The 19,403-nt window shown below is 38.8% G+C and overlaps 1 protein-coding gene and 1 pseudogene across 1 annotated transcript in view; both read right to left on the reverse strand.

The window, feature by feature from the left end:
- LOC127449657 (elongation factor-like GTPase 1) overlaps positions 1-7,337 on the reverse strand; it is a 66,938-nt pseudogene extending 59,601 nt beyond the window's left edge.
- LOC127449758 (elongation factor-like GTPase 1) overlaps positions 7,054-19,403 on the reverse strand; it is a 100,550-nt gene continuing 88,200 nt past the window's right edge. The window contains exons 10-12 of the mRNA XM_051713322.1: positions 7,527-7,607; positions 7,321-7,401; positions 7,054-7,199 (exon numbers count right to left, since the gene is read on the reverse strand). Of these exons, the coding sequence (XP_051569282.1) occupies positions 7,337-7,401; positions 7,527-7,607 (146 nt within the window). The 3' untranslated portion in view covers positions 7,054-7,199; positions 7,321-7,336. The remainder of the gene's footprint in view (positions 7,200-7,320; positions 7,402-7,526; positions 7,608-19,403) is intronic.

Genomic DNA, 19,403 nt, shown 5'->3' on the forward strand with positions numbered 1-19,403 from the left:
CAATACAATAGTAAAATCAAGATTACAATATGGAAACTACAGTATTACAGTTGTAAAACAATGGAATAAAACTATGATTTCTGCCAAGAAAACAATGGTAACAGGAGTCACTGTTACTTCAGTCATGGCTACTACAATATTACTATAGTAAAAAATCTTGGTTACGTATGTAACCTCGGATCCCTGACATGAAGGGAACGAGACATTGCGTCACTTAGCTAACGTTATGGGGAATGTCCTTCTACACGACCTAGTTGAAACCTTTCCACAATAATGCCAGTATCGCCTATGGTGTTTAAGCCCCGCCTTTTTCGGCTCAAAGCTGTCCGGTACAAAAGAGGGAGCGCAAAAACCATTCCTCAGAATTTTCTGACTAAGGGACGAGCGCATCGCTCACATTCTGAGATGCTATTCTTCTCACCACAATTGCACAGAGAGGTTATCTGAGTTACTGTAGACTTTGTCAGTTTGAACCAGTCTGGACATTCTCTGCTGACTTCTCTCATCAAGAAGGCGTTTCCATCCGCAGAACTGCCCCTCACTGGATGTTTTTTTTATTTTTTGGCACCATTCGAAGTAAATTCTAGAGACTGTTGTGTGTGTGAAAATCCCAGGAGATCAGCAGTTACAGAAATACTCAAACCAGCCCGTCTGGCACCAACAATCATCCATTCAAATATCTAATCAGCCAATCGTGTTGCAGCAGTGCAGTGCATAAAATCATTCAGATACGAGGCAGGAGCTTCAGTTAATGTTCACATCAACCATCATAATGGGGAAAAATGTGATCTCAGTGATTTGGACCGTGGCATGATTGTTGGTGCCAGATGGACTGGTTTGAGTATTTCTGTAACTGTTGATCTCCTGGGATTTTCATGAACAACGGTCTCTAGAATTTACTCCGAATGGTGCCAAACAAAAAAACATCCAGTGAGTGTCAGTTCTATGGACAGAAATGCCTCGATGATGAGAGAGGTCAACAGAGAATGGCCAGATTGGTTCAAACTGACAAAGACTACGGTAACTCAGATAACCACTCTGTACAATTGTGGTGAGAAGAATAGCATCTCAGAATGGTATTCTGAGATGTGGGTTGGCACTGTTTTGGCGGCACAAGGGGGACCTACACAATATTAGGCAGGTGGTTTTAATGTTGTGGCTGATCGGTGTATATATGAACTATGGTCATATAATATGAATTAACCCCTTCACGAACCCGGTCGGGTAGGAAGTTTTACTTATAATGAAAGTTCTTGTGACTTTGGGAGATACAACGGCCTGAATTCAGACTTGAAAAGAGGGGTATAAATGTTTGTTAGGCCAACAAAATAGCAAATGCTCTAGAGAGAGAGAATATGCGATGAGAAAGATGTCACATCTAGGTTGTAAAACCTAGCGAATGTGTTTTGAGAAGACCATCCTGCTGCAAAACATGTCTTGTGGGGCCTGGGTAGCTCAGTGGTAAAAGACGCTGGCTACCACCCCTGGAGTTCGCTAGTTTGAATCCCAGGGCGTGCTGAGTGACTCCAGCCAGGTCTCCTAAGCAACCAAATTGGCCCCGTTGCTAGGGAGGGTAGAGTCACCTGGGGTAACCTCCTCGTGGTCGCTATAATGTGGTTCGTTATTGGTGGGGCGTGTGGTGAGTTGAGCGCGGATGCCGCAGTGGATGGCGTGAAGCCTCCACACATGTTATGTCTCCATGGCAACGTGCTCAACAAGCCACATGATAAGATGTGCGGGTTGATGGTCTCAGACGTGGAGGCAACTGGGATTCATCCTCCGCCACCCGGATTGTGGCGAATCACTCTGCGACCACGAGGACTTAAAAGCGCACTGGGAATTGGGCATTCCAAATTGGGTGAAAAAGGGGAAAAACCCCCCCCCCCAAAAAAAACATGTCTTGTAAGGAGACACCGTCCATGCCTCTAGTTGAGTGTGCTTTAATAAAAATTGGGCAATTTTCACCCTGTGACTCATAAGCCAGTGTGATGGCATCAATGATCCAGTGAGAAAGTATTTGCTTGGAGATGGACATTTCTGGTCAGACAGTCTGAACTGGTGAGTGCACTCAACATATGTGTGTAGCACTCGCACAGAGCATAACAAATACAAGGACTGTTCCTCATCTGAATTAAATGGAGGAGGGAAAAAGGCTTGAAGGTGAACCACCTGCGCTCTGAAGGGCATGGTTAGAACCTTAGGCACATAGCCTTTTCTGAGTTTGGAGATCCCTCCTCAGCGGTATATCCCATTGAGGGCCGTCTAAAGTCTCAATCATTTCTGGAAACCAGGACTGGTTGGGTTACTTCAGCACAACCAAAAGAATCGATTCCTTGTCCTCTCGGACTACACATATAACAGAGTGAAGGAGGCATACCGGGGGAAATGTGTATTTGTGTTTCACAGTTTCCATTGCGTCTACTTCTAGCAGAGCTTTGGACTTGGAGTACCAGAGGGGACAGTGGGCGTTCACCATGGAGGCAAATAGATTGATCTCCGCTTTCCAGAATATTTCCCAAATCCTCAGGACAGTCTGAAGATGAAATGTCCATTCACCCGGCATCACCCCTTGGCGTGACAATAGATCCGCACCGTAATTCAGACGGCCTGGGACATATGTCGCTCGCAGGGAGAGGAGATGGCACTCACTCCACAGGAGGTGGTAATGCGTCAGTCTCATCATTGGTAGGGAACAAATTCAGCCTTGATGGTTTATGTTGTGTTGTCTGAGCAATTTAGAGCATGATTATTTGCTATTTCGGGCTGAAAAGCTTTTAAGGCTAGGAAAACAGTCAACAGCTCCAGGCGATTGATGTGCCATGCCCCCCAACCTGTGTTGGAAGCGTCCAAGGTCACCACTTTCCACCTGAAAATCTGCCCCGGCATGACACCTTGCTGGTAGAAGGCAGGAGCTGTCCAAGGTGTTAGAGCAGCTAGACAGCAATGAGATGCAATGATGTGCATATGCCGTGGCACACGACGCTTGAGCCAGCACTGAAGAGGTCTCATGTGAAAGAGACCTAATGAAAACAGCTTCAGTGGAAGTGTTCTCCCCAGTTTGAACTGAGACAGACACTGGAGAATGGCCTGAGTGTGCTTGCTTGTGAGATGCGCGCACTCACTCATGGAGTCAAGACGCATTCCTAAAAAGGAGATCTGTTGGCTGGGGGAGATCGTGCTCTTTACCCAGCTGACATTGTGGCCAAAGCTGTTCAGATGTTGGAGCAATAAATTCCAGTGCTGGCATAATAGAGCCTCTGATTGGGCCAGTAATAGCCAATCGTCAAGGTAGTATAAAATGCGCATGATGTTCAGTTTCAGAGGGGCAAGTACCGCATTGATGCACTTTGTAAATGTGCGAGGAGCAAGGGACAGTCCGAAGGGCAGGAAAAAAGGCAGAAAGGCAGTTCCCTTAAACGCGAATCTCAAAAACATCCTGTGATGTTGTACAATTTGAACATGAAAGTACGTGTCTTTCAGATCTATCAACACAAACCAATCGTGTGGGTGGACATGAGATAAGATATTTTTCTGAGTAATCATTTTGAACAGGCGCTTCGTAAGTGTGCGATTCAAAAGTCTCAGATCTAAAATTGGTCGAAGCCCGCCATCTTTCTTCAGGACAAGAAAATATCAGCTGTAAAACCCTTTGTGGGTTAGACAATTTGGAATAACCTCTATCGCGTTCTTTGCGAGAAGACTGTGTATTTCGGCTCATAACACTGGTGCGGATTTGGACGAGACTGTGGAAGACAGAATACCATTGAAATGGAGCGGCTGATGTGTAAATTGGATCGTATAACCATGTTTGATCATTTTTAGCACCCAGTTGGAAATGCCCGTGCCCGTAAAGGGCTCGCCACGCGTCCGTGTAACGGGACAAAGGGTAATTTGATTTGTTCATTGTATAATATAATGCACGGCTCACCATTGGGAAGAGGTTGTGCATAATGTGTGGGCTTTGAAGTGGAAAAGAGCACTTTATTGAAAATGTGTGAGTGTCTTGTGCATGTGCAAGTAGCGCTGTACTCTTTTTTGCATTCTTTACGCATTTGCTGCACGGGGGGGTTCCCCTCGGTGCAGCTTTTGGCAGTGCTGAAAAAAACTTTCTCTAATTACTAACACAACATTTTAACTTAATCCCTGCAGGCTCATGATCGCGGCTTCTGCTGTCATTCCCCTGGATATGTTGCATGCGAGACCTTTTCAGTGCTGCATGAACTCCACAAAGGGATTTCAACCACTGAGGCATGTGTCCCGTCTCTTCAAAGTGATGCATGGGTGCTACCAAACTCTGTTACCATAGAAACGGACCTGCCTTCTAATGTCGGGCATTCCGTTGGGACAGTTGTGTCGCCGCAAGGTTATAATGACAGATGCCTCCTCCATGGGTTGAGGCGCTGTGTACGAGCGTCGTCCAGCCTATCGGGTTTGGACGGGCCAGTGGCAATATTGGCACATAAATTGTCTGGAGATGTTCACAGTGCTGCTGCCGTTTAAGTTTTTCCTCCCAGAAATTCAGGACAGCCATGTCCTCATCTGGTTGGACAACAGGACAGTGGCATCCTACATCAATCGCCAGGGAGGAGTGTGCTCTCATGCCATGCTGAGGCTGGCACATCGCATTCTTCTGTGGGCACGGCACAATGTGTTGTCACTATGAGTCACACATGTTCCGGGCCGGTTCTTTTGAATGATGGGTTATCCCCCACTGTGGTTGATACCATTCTAAATGCTAGAGCTCCATCAACTAGGAGGCTTTATACATTCAAGTGGTGTATTTTTGCTTCTTGGTGTACAGCACGATGTGAAAATCCAGTTCACTGCCCTGTCAGTACAATGCTGGAATTTTTGCATGAGTGTTTCGGGGCTGGAGTTGTCCCAGCAACGCTTAAAGTCTATGTTGCCGCTATAGCGGCTGAGCACGTGCTTATCTATGGAGTCTCTGTACACAGGCTTAGACCGTTTAGTCCTGTCTGTGTTCCTTTATGGGATGTATCTGTTGTTTCAGAGGTGCTCGGGTGCTCCGTTTGAGCCCTTAGTCAAGTTTTTGACTTTTAAAATGGCCCTGCTAGTGGCATAATTTAAGAGAGTCAGTGATTTGCATACCCTGTCGATCAGCCCCTTATGTATGGATTTTGCACCAGGGTGTTCAAGGGTCGTATTAAGACCTCGTTTGGACTACTTGCCAAAGGTTATTTTCTTGCCAATGTTATTTCGCTCACAGACCATTAATTTTCAAGCTTCCTATCCTTCCCCATTTGAGTTGGAGGAGCATAAAAGGTTACATATGCTTTGCCCAGTTCTGGTGCTGCGAGTTTTTGTTGACCATACTTGCGTATATCAGAGCAGTTGTTTGTGTGCTTTGGTGGCCGCAACGGGTGTTTCGGTGTCCAAGCAAAGACTGTCTCATTGGCTTACTGATGCAAATTCAAGTGCCTACGAATCGCATTGTTTACCTTCACCTTTGGGTATTCGAGCCCATTCTACGAGGAGCATGGCATCCTCATGGGCTTTGGCTAGAGGTGCATCCTTGGAGGACATTTGTATGGTGGCAGGGTGGTCCTCTCCACGTACAGCTACTGTTCGCATGGTGTGAACGTATATCATTCCCATAGCGATTATGCAGCTCGAGTTTCTATGAAAGGGAACATCTCGGTTATGTGGAACATAACCCTGGTTCCTTGAGTGGGAACAAGATGCTGCGAAGCTGGACATAATCTCAAGCATCTGCATAGGCTCGTGCCTTCCTGCAGAAAATCTGACTAGATAGCACGAAAGCGAGCGCCTTTATGGAGCCCGTGACGTAGCTCCCTAGGGGCATCACTTAACTAACCCTCTGGGGTCTGAGGGTGTTTTGGGCCCTGGAGAAATTTTGATTTGCCTTGACATTTGTGCTTTTTTCAGTTGCTTAAAAAACATATTAATGGCTAAAGTCTGACAACGCTGTATTCAGCACAAATTGGGCTACAATAATATGTGAGCAACATGTATGTACATGTTTGTATTTTTGATAAAATAACGTTTATGCGTGGTTTTTGAAAAAACAAAAATTTTAAGTCACTGAAAAAAGGCCACATAACACATACCTAACATTTGTGCACAAGACTTTTAAGACCTGGATCATGTAGCCTAGAGTTTTTGCTACAAAATGATGTGAAAACCATCCTGATCACTCATCCATACGAAACAGTATAGTTATTTAACTTTTGTAAGACACTTTTAGTGTTAGAAAGGCCATATGCAAGGAGGCGTGAATGATCATGAATATTATTGTGATTCACACCTGAGGAGACAAAGACCCCTCCCCTGGGCCTATGAAGAATGTGACTGAGAGAGAATGAATGTGAGGAGATGTAATGATTGAATGTATTGTTTGTAGCTTATTCACAAAATCAAGTTTAAGTTAAAAGAAGTAATCTGACTATACATTTTCTTTACATAAAGACTCAAAAACTTTAGACCTACACTACCGTTTAAGAGTTTTAGGTCGGTAAGATTTTCTAATGTTTTTAAAAGAAGTCTCTTCTGCTCACCAAGGCTGCATTTATTTGATCCAAAATACAGCAAAAACAGTGATATTGTGAAATATTTTTACAATTTAAAATAACTGTTTTCTATTTGAATATATTGTATAATGCAATTTATTCCTGGGATCAAAGCTGAATTATCAGCATCATTACTGCAGTCTTCAGTGTCACATGATACTTCAGAAATCATTCTAATATGCTGATTTACTGCTCAAGAAACATTTATTATTATCAATGTTGAAAACAGTTTTGTACAATTTGTTTTCAGGATTCTTTGATGAACGGATTAACACATGAAACAACACATAGAGCAGTGGTACAAAAGACTGTGCAAAAGAGACATTCAGGGCAAAATTGCAAACAGGGACAGTGCAAGATGAAAGAAAAAAAATTAAAGTGTTCAGTGCACATAGGGAGAGACGAGAGTATTACCGTAGGTGGATGGTTTGTATGAGCCCATTCATCCACCTATGCGTAGCCTGGGGAGTGTGTGCGTCAGCAGGACTCAGCTGTGGTCCAGGTTCCCGTGCATGCAGGAATCTCAGAGTCTGTGGAACCATGTCAATATCTGTCTCCGTTTTCCATGACAGAGTGGACTGCCTGTTGCTTGCCTGAATGTTTGTCTTGGCCCTCTTTGCAACAGGTGTCTGATCACTATTATTCTTATAGCTGTAAAACAAACAAACAAACAAACAACTGTGAGCATGTTTATTACACAAAGAACTATATTATCACTAATTATATAAACAAAATTAAACATCTGTAAAATCGTGGGTAAATGTGTACTTACTCTTTCTGATTTTCCATTACATTGCTGCATGCCCTCCTAGTGCGAATGGCAGGTGAAGGTGAGAGTGATGCAGCCACATTCCTTTCAAAAAAATAAATAATAAATAAATAAATTGTAAAGTCATACAGGCACATATTGTATTATCACTAATTATATAAACAAAATTAAACTAACATCTGTAAAATAGTGGGTAAATATGTAATTACTCTTTCTGATTTTCGACTGGGGTGCTGCGTGCCCTCCTAGTGCGAATGGCAGGTGAAGGCAAGAGTGATGCAGCCACATTCCTAAAAAAAAAAAGTTGAAAACTATTTTTACATATATATTACAAAGTATAATACCAGTAGCCTATATACATAAATGATGGAAGATTAATGGGTATAGACGCGTGCTGTATATGTCTGTCAATGGTCCATTAACTTACCGAAGATAGCACACCGCAAACATTTACTCATTCACGCACTTCATCGACCGGGCATATTTACAGCACATTTTACACATTTACACCCAAACAGATATTTGCGAGCACAAGTTTCATTGATGATAATACTAGTTAAAATATAATCTAAACATTCATATTACTTTTATATCATATTACATATCATATTTATATCATACAGCATACAATTTAAATACCTGCTTTAGCCGAAACAACATTTATATGTAACTAAAACTTGCCTATTAGAACATATTTCAAATTTCAATACTCTGAATACTGGCTGGCAAGTTTGTGTGATAAGTATTCGCAGAATTTCACTTCATTTTTGTGACGTGTTTCAGAAAGATGCTCGCGGAGACAGAGACGGCTGTAAGCGCACCCTGTTTATTTTACAAAAGCACAAGGTTTTGTTGTTATTGTGAGTGTACACACATAAAAGTAGACCCTTTATAGTTTCTCATGATGTCTTACACTTATCTGTATGCCCAAACATGACGGAGTATTTTAAGTTGTTTCCGCTGTTATGTGGAAAAAATTCAGCAGGACGCGCCGCCGCATCCGTCGACCCCAGTGGGTTAAGCGGCAACAGCCAATAAATTGTTGTGATTGTATAAGGGCTTCAGACCATGTGACACTCAGTTGGTGTCCCATAGCAATTATGCAGCATCTCGTTCCCACTCAGGGAACCAGGGTTACGTTCCATGTAACCGAGACATTTCCCTGCAGGTTTATAAATTTAACAATGATCTAATATAATTGCCCTAATATTAGGTAGACACAAGATAACCTGTTGACTGAATGTAACGTAAATGTTTTCCGGTTAATATTTTATTATTTGCAGTAATTTGGGGCCAGGCACCGAAAGTGCTGGAGCCCCTATTGTATCTGTTAGTATCTTCCTCTCCAATGGGAGTCAATGGCAGCCCTATGAATGCTACAAAAGGAAAATGATTAAATGCGGCACGCTGATAGGGTGGTATGAATAGCCCCTAAACAAAATTTGGGGTCTCTGGGACAAACTCTATGTCTTCAACACCATGTCAAAAATTTTGTCAGAAACTTTTCTTTTGTATCTTTTGAACCATTTGTCCAAGAAACAAAATTATTTTTGTCTGATTATTCTCCTCTTGATGATTCAAATGGACCCTGTACATTACAACTCCAACCATTACAGTGGCCGCTATGTTGGATTATGATGTTTATTGTTTTTCCGTTACTATTCCTTGAAATGTTGTCCGATTTGCCAAAAAACACACAGAATAAATAATACAGAGTTTTGATTTTCGACTTTGTTATGTTAACACAAAATTCAAAATGTCGACCTAAAACAGGAAGTGAGGCTATTTCTCTGCAATGTTTTGTCCTATCAAAACAAAACTTGGTATGATTCATTTGGACCATGATCTGAGGGTACATGCAAAGTTTGGTGACAGCATCACCTATAGGTCAAGAAATTTGAAAATGTTTCATTTGAATCATGAATTTGGCGTCTGTGGATTCATTGGATCATGAGGATTTCAAGGATACAAATTTTCCCCATTTAGGCCATACTGCCTCTCCACCATATTGCATTTTATTAAAAAGTTAAATATCTTTTGAATGCATTGTTGAATTTAAAATAATATTATCATCGACATTACAGGTGCATCTCAATAAATTAGAATGTCGTGGAAAAGTTCATTTATTTCAGTAATTCAACTCAAATTGTCAAACTCGTGTATTAAATAAACTCAATGCACACAGACTGAAGTAGTTTAAGTCTTTGGTTCTTTTAATTGTGATGATTTTGGCTCACATTTAACAAAAACCCACCAATTCACTATCTCAAAAAATTAGAATATGTGACATGCCAATCAGCTAATCAACTCAAAACACCTGCAAAGGTTTCCTGAGCCTTCAAAATGGTCTCTCAGTTTGGTTTACTAGGCTACACAATCATGGGGAAGACTGCTGATCTGACAGTTGTCCAGAAGACAATCATTGACACCCTTCACAATGAGGGTAAGCCACAAACATTCATTGCCAAAGAAGCTGGCTGTTCACAGAGTGCTGTATCCAAGCATGTTAACAGAAAGTTGAGTGGAAGGAAAAAGTGTGGAAGAAAAAGATGCACAACCAACCGAGAGAACCGCAGCCTTATGAGGATTGTCAAGCAAAATCGATTCAAGAATTTGGGTGAACTTCACAAGGAATGGACTGAGGCTGGGGTCAAGGCATCAAGAGCCACCACACACAGACATGTCAAGGAATTTGGCTACAGTTGTCATATTCCTCTTGTTAAGCCACTCCTGAACCACAGACAATATCAGAGGCGTCTTACCTGGGCTAAGGAGAAGAAGAACTGGACTGTTGCCCAGTGGTCCAAAGTCCTCTTTTCAGATGAGAGCAAGTTTTGTATTTCATTTGGAAACCAAGGTCCTAGAGTCTGGAGGAAGGGTGGAGAAGCTCATAGCCCAAGTTGCTTGAAGTCCAGTGTTAAGTTTCCACAGTCTGTGATGATTTGGGGTGCAATGTCATCTTCTGGTGTTGGTCCATTGTACTTTTTGAAAACCAAAGTCACTGCACCCGCTTACCAAGAAATTTTGGAGCACTTCATGCTTCCTTCTGCTAACCAGCTTTTTAAAGATGCTGATTTCATTTTCCAGCAGGATCTGGCACCTGCCCACACTGCCAAAAGCACCAAAGTTGGTTAAATGACCATGGTGTTGGTGTGCTTGACTGGCCAGCAAACTCACCAGACCTGAACCCCATAGAGAATCTATGGGGTATTGTCAAGAGGAAAATGAGAAACAAGAAACCAAAAAATGCAGATGAGCTGAAGGCCACTGTCAAAGAAACCTGGGCTTCCATACCACCTCAGCAGTGCCACAAACTGATCACCTCCATGCCACGCCGAATTAAGGCAGTAATTAAAGCAAAAGGAGCCCCTACCAAGTATTGAGTACATATAGAGTAAATGAACATACTTTCCAGAAGGCCAACAATTCACTAAAAATGTTTTTTTTTATTGGTCTTATGATGTATTCTAATTTTTTGAGATAGTGAATTGGTGGGTTTTTGTTAAATGTGAGCCAAAATCATCACAATTAAAAGAACCAAAGACTCAAACTACTTCAGTCTGTGTGCACTGAATTTAAGTTTCACAATTTGAGTTGAATTACTGAAATAAATTAACTTTTCCACGACATTCTAATTTATTGGGATGCACCTGTATGTCCTGAGGATACATGAGCAGTTTGGAGACAGTGCCACCATAGTTCAAAAGATAACCTAAACTTGTGTGCTGACTCTAACCCTCGGAAGTCTCTTTCCTCGGGAGTCATGGGTTCAATCCCCACCTGTGTGAGTCATGCTGTTAAAAATTTCAGTAGTTCTGCTGATTTTTGTATTGTGCTTACTGAATGGCTGCTGGGCTTTTCCCCAATTTAAGTTTGATTTTCATCTTTGTTGAAAAGTTATATGAATATAAAGTTGATCATGGTAACTGCAGTGCTAGGCTGTGATTTTCTCTGCTTTGTATGTCCCTCTGGTGACTGTCAAAGTTGTAGCTGTGTGGTGCTGTGGATTGTGCACTGACCTGTGGAATGGAAATGCATCGGTTGGATCCATTCTGAGCTACTTGTAATGTGGTGTGTATTTGCTCTCTATGTCATATTGACATATATTTGTGCTTAGTGTTGTGCAATGGTTGCCATGTTGGTGCTTGGCCCCGTAGTTGCTGCTTGCAGCAATATTTGTTATATTACTTTTTAGCATAATGCTTTTTTTAATATACTTATAATAAAATATAATTAGTATATTATATTGTATGTTTTTGTTATAATATCCCGCTTCCTAATTTTCACACTCCCTAGAATTTGGCAGAAACTCTGTACTTTACCTTTGAGTTGGCAGCGTGCCTATGCTTCCTTAAAATGCTGCCTCCATCAGCAGCTCACTAGGTTTTGGAAGGAAGCAAGTGAATCCATCTCTCTCACACACACACACACAACTATCAACCTACCACTGTACACAATGAGAGATTTAGGCAAGAGAAAACTGCCCTGTCATCTAATCACCCGTCGACATGCCACATCTGCGGTCGCCTTGATTACAGCTTGTTTATAACCAAGTGAGCTTGCTGAGGAGAGAATCAAGCTTTAATCGCTGTAACTCAAGAGTTCTGATGTCCAGACACGAGTAAACATGAGCGCAGTAGCGTAAAACAAATGTTTTCATAAAACTCACCACCATGACTCAGCGTTATTCAACTCGCCTGGTCTGTAGTACAAACCGAAGTCACTTTAAACCAGAGACAAAAGTAGTTGCTTCACATTGTGGCCTAGTGAAAACTACCCGCGATCATAAAAAAAAAAAGCTGAGCTGCTACACTCGCTGTACACACATTAAACAGCATGACCATTTGCCGGGCCGCACAGACAATCATTCCCATACCACAGGCCTGTAATCAACATCTGCTTATTCTTCTGATCTCACACGTGTATCAGTCCTTTGGTAGAGAGAGTCATCCCTGTGTAGGGTAAATTTAAAAGTGCAGTGGGCTGTGTTTTTTTTTATTTATTTTTTTTATTTTATTTTTTTAAGTAATATAGTAAGTAATATAGATTAAACTTTCTCTCAGTGAATTTCTCTGTCTGTGACCAGATTTACCCATTATTTCTTTTCAATTTAATTTCCATTAGTTTCTCTCTTCCACTGTTCAGTTACTTATTACAGCAATGAAGCTGTGAACTACACTTAGTTACCACAGTTAAGGGGTGTTGTTATCACCCTTAAAGGTGCACTCAATATTTTTTTCCCCCATTAAAAAAGTTTTACTCCTAAAGAAATTAATTGTAATTTTGAAACATATGTATAAAATCATGATCACTCACATGAGATGAGGACTGTAGTCATATCAGTAATCTTATAAAAGTTTTATTCTACATGGGGCAGGGGCACCCTCATGTGGACTGCCATTTTAGAATCACATGATCAACTGAAAACTACTCGCTTCATCTCAGTAACCGTCTTGTTATTTGACACTTTCACTCTTGGATTAAATTAATCATGGCTGATTATGAATAGTGAATTTCTAAAATGGCATCTGTAATTGAAAACTATTGATTTTTAATGATGCTGCAACCACACCACTATGTGACACTGTAAGTCCAAGATTACACAAGCAAAAAGTTACTGAGTGCACCTTTAACAGTGGTAAAATTACTGTAATACCCAGACTCCAGCATCTTACTGATTTTATAAAAAGGCAGTAACAGCAAGATGACATGAGACACATCATGTTTAATAAATAATCTATGGCAAACAACACTATTTTTATTGCTCACACTATTTTGTTATTCTAAACCCATACATTATAAAGTATTAGCATGAAGAAACTTGGTCATGACTCATGTAACTCGTCCGGCACTATTTATGAATAATACCTCAAATCAAGCAGCTTATTAAGGGGCAATGTATGCTAATACTTCTTTTAAGAGATCAGATTTATGGTTTTCACCTTGCATACGGTAAAACGGGTGAACCCCAATTCTAAAAAAGTTGGGAGAGTATGAAAAATGATCATTAAAACAAAAAGGAGTTATTTGTAAATTATATTCACCCTTTGCTATATTGAAAGCACTACAACTAAACATTATATGATGACCTTGAGAATTTCATTGTTTGTTTGTTTTTAAATGTACAGTAATTTCAAATCAGATGATTGCAACACACTCCAAACAAGTTGGGACAGTTGAGTGTTTACCACTGTGAAACATCACCATTCCTTGTAATAACACATATTAAGCATTTAGGTACTGAAGACACAGGTTTAAGTTTAAAAAGTGGAATTTTCCCCATTCATCTATTATGCAGGTCTTCAGCTGCACAATTGTATGGGGTCTTCGTTGCCATATTGTGTGCTTACTAATGCACCACACATTCTCAATTGGAGATGGTCAGGACTGCAGGCAGGCCAATCTAGCACCCGCACTCTCTGCTTATTCAGCCAGTATGTGGTTTGAAGTTGTCCTGCTGAAAATTCCCTGGAAAAGACAGTGCTGGATGGCAGTATATGCCGAAATTTTTACATATTTGTCTGCATTAATGGTGCCCTCACAGATGTGCAAGTTACTCATGCCATGGTCTCTCACACCCCTGGCCCATACAGACACTGACTTTTGGACCTGATGCAACAGCTTGGATGGTCCTTTTCTTCTTTGGCCCGGAGAACAAGACGGCTGTTTTTTTCAAAAACTATTTGAAATGTGGACTCATCAGACCAAAAAACACAGTTCCACTGTCCTACTTTCCATCTAAGATGAGACCGAGCCCAGATAAGTCGTCAGAACTTCTGGACAGTGTTGATGTAGGGCTTCTGCTTTACATAGTAAAGTCTTAACTTGCATCTTTGGATGCAGCGGCGAATGGTTTTGACTAACAAAGGTTTACTAAAGTAATCCCAAGCCCATGTTCATGATATCCATTACAGATGAATAATGTTTTTTAAGACAGTGATGTCTGCGGGATTAGAGATCATGCACATTCAGAAGTGGTTTTCGTCTAGCCCTTTACGCACTGACATTTGACCATATTCCTTGAATCTTTTAACTATATTGTGCACTAAAGAGGGTGGAATGCCCAAAATTCTTCCAATTTGTCTTTGGGGAACATTGTTCTCAAAGTGCTGGATTATTAGCTGAAGCATCTGTTGGCAAATTGACAAGTTTCAAATGATCCTTGCTCTTGCAGTACTAGGCTGTTTTTGGAGGCTCCTTATATAGTATGACATGATTGCCTCACCTGTTTACCATCTCCTGTTTCACATCGCCTTGTTATTTCAACTCGTCAAATTGTTATTAGTCTTAAATTGCCCATCTCAACTTTTTTGGAGCGTGTTGCAATCATCTTATTTGAAATTACTGTACATTAAAAAAAAATAAAAATACATTCACAAGGTAAAACATCAAATAATGTGTAGTTATAGTGTTTTCAATTTAGCAAAGGGTGAATAAAATTTACAAATCACTACTTTTTGTTTTTAATAGCATTTGTCATACTGTCCAAACTTTTTTGGAATCGGGGTTGTACATTCAAGGAAGGACCCAAAACATCTCTAGAGATCAGAATTTCATAAAGACTTGGAGTGGTCTCTTTTGACCTAGGCCAGTAAGCAACCACCTAGCAACCTAGCAAAAGCATAACAATGCCCAAGCATCATGGCAGCAAGTTTTGCCTGGGCATGAACCACTCAATTTTTGAGTAACTAAGTGGCAATTCACAGTAAATCTTTTGGTGGAAAGAACAGTTCTGCATCTTCTTCTCTTCTGAGCTTATTGAGAATCAGGTCAGAATAGGCAGAAGTCGATCTGACTTGCGTTCAGGGACCTACCACTGACATTTTTGAATACACGACAGGTTATTGAAACTAACTGCCAACAATCATAACAGACTGCTCTATTTAAAGAGAGTTTGTGAATTAATTACACACTGCTTTGAGAGAAAAAGGAAAGATTTTATTCAGCGACGAGCACTTATGGATCTTTGAATTGCCATCATCAAATAAAATTTTAAGCCGAGCGAGTTGCATTAAGGGAGATTAAAGGCTTATCTAGAAAAGCTCATTAGAAAATAAATGAAAATAAAAAATAAATTTAAATGTGAATATGATCCAACTTGATATAAATTATTTCATTATTAAAATTTTACCTCCTCCTTTTGTCTCAGTTCTTTCAAATTGTTTTGTCAATGATAATACAGTTGTTTTAACTAAATAAATGTTGTGTACATTTCCTTTACCATCATTTAACTGCATTATGCTTATCAGCATTACATTGGGCATTTAGCTGTCTAGATATCAGCATCGTCCATTTAAAAGCCCATATCAGTCAGTCAATAAATATGATCCAGGAAACATTAAACCCCCCAAATTTCATAAAAAAAATAAAATAAAAAAACAGCGGTCTCAGCCAAAAGTGTTGTGCCAGACTAAATTCTTAGGACGACAGAATGGCATGAAATGATAAATGATAAAGTAACCACAGGCATACACAGAATCACATTCAAATATCAAATATCACAAGAGCTGCTGAAGAAAGAGAAAATAAATGTGGGAGTCAGTGAGAGTGAGATCGCTCTTTAATTAGAGTTTTGTCTTTAGGGGGTATCTGACCGCTGGATGGTGGCATTAACCAATCAGAATCGAGTATTCCAGAGAGCCTTGTAATAATGTAAGATAACAACTGGCTGACTGTACATTATCCCTTACATAACAAACACAACTTTTGATTTAAAAAATGTTTTAGTTTGTAAAAGTATTGTTCATTGTTAGTTCATGTTAACTAATTTTAACAAATGGAACCTTATTGGAAAGTGTTACCAATTTTTGTTTTATAGCAATTAAATAAATAATCTGCCCTGCCGCCATTACCCTGAAACACGTTTACTATTTTCCAAAGAGAGCCTATGGAAGTAATGTGTGTTTGAGTACTTTTAAGTGGGATTTTATCAAAATAATAATAATAAAAAAATAAATAAAAATGTCTTTCTTTTTTTTTATATAATCTTTAAATAAATCTGGAGAAGAGCATGTTATGGATTAAATTGTGCCAGCCCTCATTCCCAAATTAACATATAACATCTGCAACGATACCTACATTTGCTCCAAGGTAAAAAACTGAAGGTTAATTAATGTATTGATTCAAGTCATAGTAAAAGCGATAGTAAATAAACAGTTCACAGTGTCAAAATGAGTGTGTTATGAGACATTATAGAAATAAACAGCTCTGTTCACTTACGCTAATGTTATTAGATATGTAATTGCTATTAAATTACGTTTTTCTCTTTTCAAGTGACTGTAATAATCATTTGCCTTGATTCTGATCCACAGTCTACACAGTTTTTAATCAAATTACTTTGTAATTTAAATCAAATCCCTTTACTGTCACAGCACCATATCCACGAGTGTGCAGGTGTGAAAATCTTGAGTGAATGCTCACCAACGATGCAGTGTGGACAAATATCAGACCACAAAATACACAATAGATGTATGTACAGTATGAACAATATATACATATCCAATATACACAGATATACACTTAGACATAGTACAGTACAGTACAGTGAATGAGGACTAATATATAAATATGAATATATAAAATATACTGTATATTAAATATTGTACATTTAACAATTTCTTTTACAAAAAACTACAGATAATTATGCATTACAATGTCACTCTTCATACCTGCCCATGTAAAAATATTTTCCATCGTTTATGAGAGTATTTTGCCAAAAACTGTCATTCACGGCAAATTCCCATTCATTCCAATAGGGAGTTCTGCAGAGCTTGGGGGCAGAGCTTATCAAACACAAGAGTTATTGGTTAATACTATATGTATTTAAGGCTTGTGAGACTTTAATTACTGACTAGTTGTTCATATGACACTTAATAATAACTTTCATTAATAAATCATTTACAAACATTATATATGCTTAACAGATCATTAGTTAATGTATATTCATATAGTTAGACATATTAGATAATGTGCTTGTTAATGTTTACTAATAAATGTAAATAACATTAACTAATGATCTTTTAAGCAGTATGTAATGTAATTTAAATGCTTACAATTGTTATTAAACTTTCACTCCTATATGGCTTTGCACTTTTTAACATCTGTAAATGATTTAACAAATGTTACATACTGATAAAAATTATTTTGTTAATGTACATTTGAATACTTACAAGTATTTCTAAACTTGATTCATAAATGATTTATAAATGAGGTCATGCATTTTTTTACATTCACAAATGTTTTCAGAAATTATTAGGTGTTTTTCACCACTTCACACATTATTCATGTTTACAAATTATTCATTAATGCCACACATTTACTGTTTGTTTTAATGTATGTAAGAATGCTTTTAATATTTACGCATCTTTACAAATCTTTTATTAATCATTAGTTCATATTTTTGATAAAAAGGGGAAAAAAACAGGACTCAATTGTGCCACACATCACAATTTATCACAATAAATCAGCATATATGTTATATGGTTATTTGTATATATAAATCTTTCAATGCTTTTTTCCTGAACAATATTTACCAATACAGATTCTGACTAACAAAAACACGTTGTTTTCTGGATCTTCCATTCTGAGCAGGTTCAGCAGGTCTTGCAATAAACGGGTATTACACAAACATTTTTAATGAATGAACAAATGCCTATTGACAGAAACTGTCATTTAAAATGAATCACCAGCGGTTGAATTTCATACCTTGGAGCGGGCGGCTATTCTGTGTTCTCTGATTGGTGGATCCATGATAGAGCTCACTATGAAGGATTGTGGGTAGTTAGTTCTTCACCTGCAATCCGGCCATTGCGTTTGTTTGTTGACAAAATCTCATGACTCGCCAGCACTGACCTGCCACTTTTAATAATGTTTTGAAAGCATTGCTTTATGTATAAAAGCATTCATTTCACTTGCTGGATTGGATCGAGTAAGAGCGAATTATCCGCTGCCACAGCGCAGGAGAAAGAGGAAACATTCAGGAAATGGAGTCTATCTCAATAATATGTGCTTAATATGAGGAGTAAGAAATACGTTGCGGTTCCCCCTTGCTGTCCGACCGTTGGACTGTCAATGTTTACCCATCGACTGGGGAGAGGGGGAGGGGTTGTGAGTGTTGAATTGTATTTGAAATGGATTTTTTTGTAACTATTACAAGAATAAAATGCTTCTTATTTGCTTTTTACACAAGGTGGAGACATATATATATTATTATTATTATTTTTTTTTTTTTCATATTTATATTATTTGTAGAGACAAATATATTTGATTACTAAGGTAACACGGTTATGTTTACCATTTATTTGCTAAATTAACATGTATTTTTGATCTTTCTTGATTTATGATGAAATGAATATTCTCTGTTTAAGGATACAGTACACTATCAATGTGTTATTGAGGCAATAAACACAAAGTTTTGCTCCCAAATTAAGTCTTGTTATTATTGTTGTTATGTGTTATTAATGTCTGTATCAAGAACTTATGTCTGTAACAAGTACAACTAAATTTAACAAACCACCACAAACTTTGTTACAGTAGATCAAAGTCCAATGCCCATAAATGTACTTAATAATCATTAGTAAACATATATAAACATTTACAATGTATAAATAGTTTCAACTTTAGATTGGGTACTGCAAAAATATGAACAAATGATTTGTAAAGATGTATAAATAGTAAAAGCATGCTTACATGCATTAACAAACAAACAGTAAATGTGTGGCTTTGTTTGGTTACTAATTAGCTGGACATTAATAAATCATTTGTAAACATGAATAGTGTGTGAAGTGGTGAAAAATCCTAATAATTTCTGAAAACATTTGTGAATGTAAAAAAGTGCATGCTTTATTATTAATCTATAGAAATGTTGAATGACATTTGTAAGCATTCAAATGTACATTAAAGGTGCAATATGTAACAATTTTCATGTAATATTCACCTTTTTTTTTGCCAATGTGTGAACAGCTTGTAACGCAACCTAAAAAATGAGCCCTTCCCGGACTTCCTAGGTTGCCTATTAATGCCTGTAGACTGATTTTCATGCAAAGGGAGCGGGTCGTTTTTGCCGGGAAAATCCAAAGGATGTGACG

The sequence above is a fragment of the Myxocyprinus asiaticus genome, chromosome 1, assembly GCF_019703515.2.
Source record: "Myxocyprinus asiaticus isolate MX2 ecotype Aquarium Trade chromosome 1, UBuf_Myxa_2, whole genome shotgun sequence".
Classification (NCBI taxonomy): Eukaryota; Metazoa; Chordata; class Actinopteri; order Cypriniformes; family Catostomidae; genus Myxocyprinus; species Myxocyprinus asiaticus.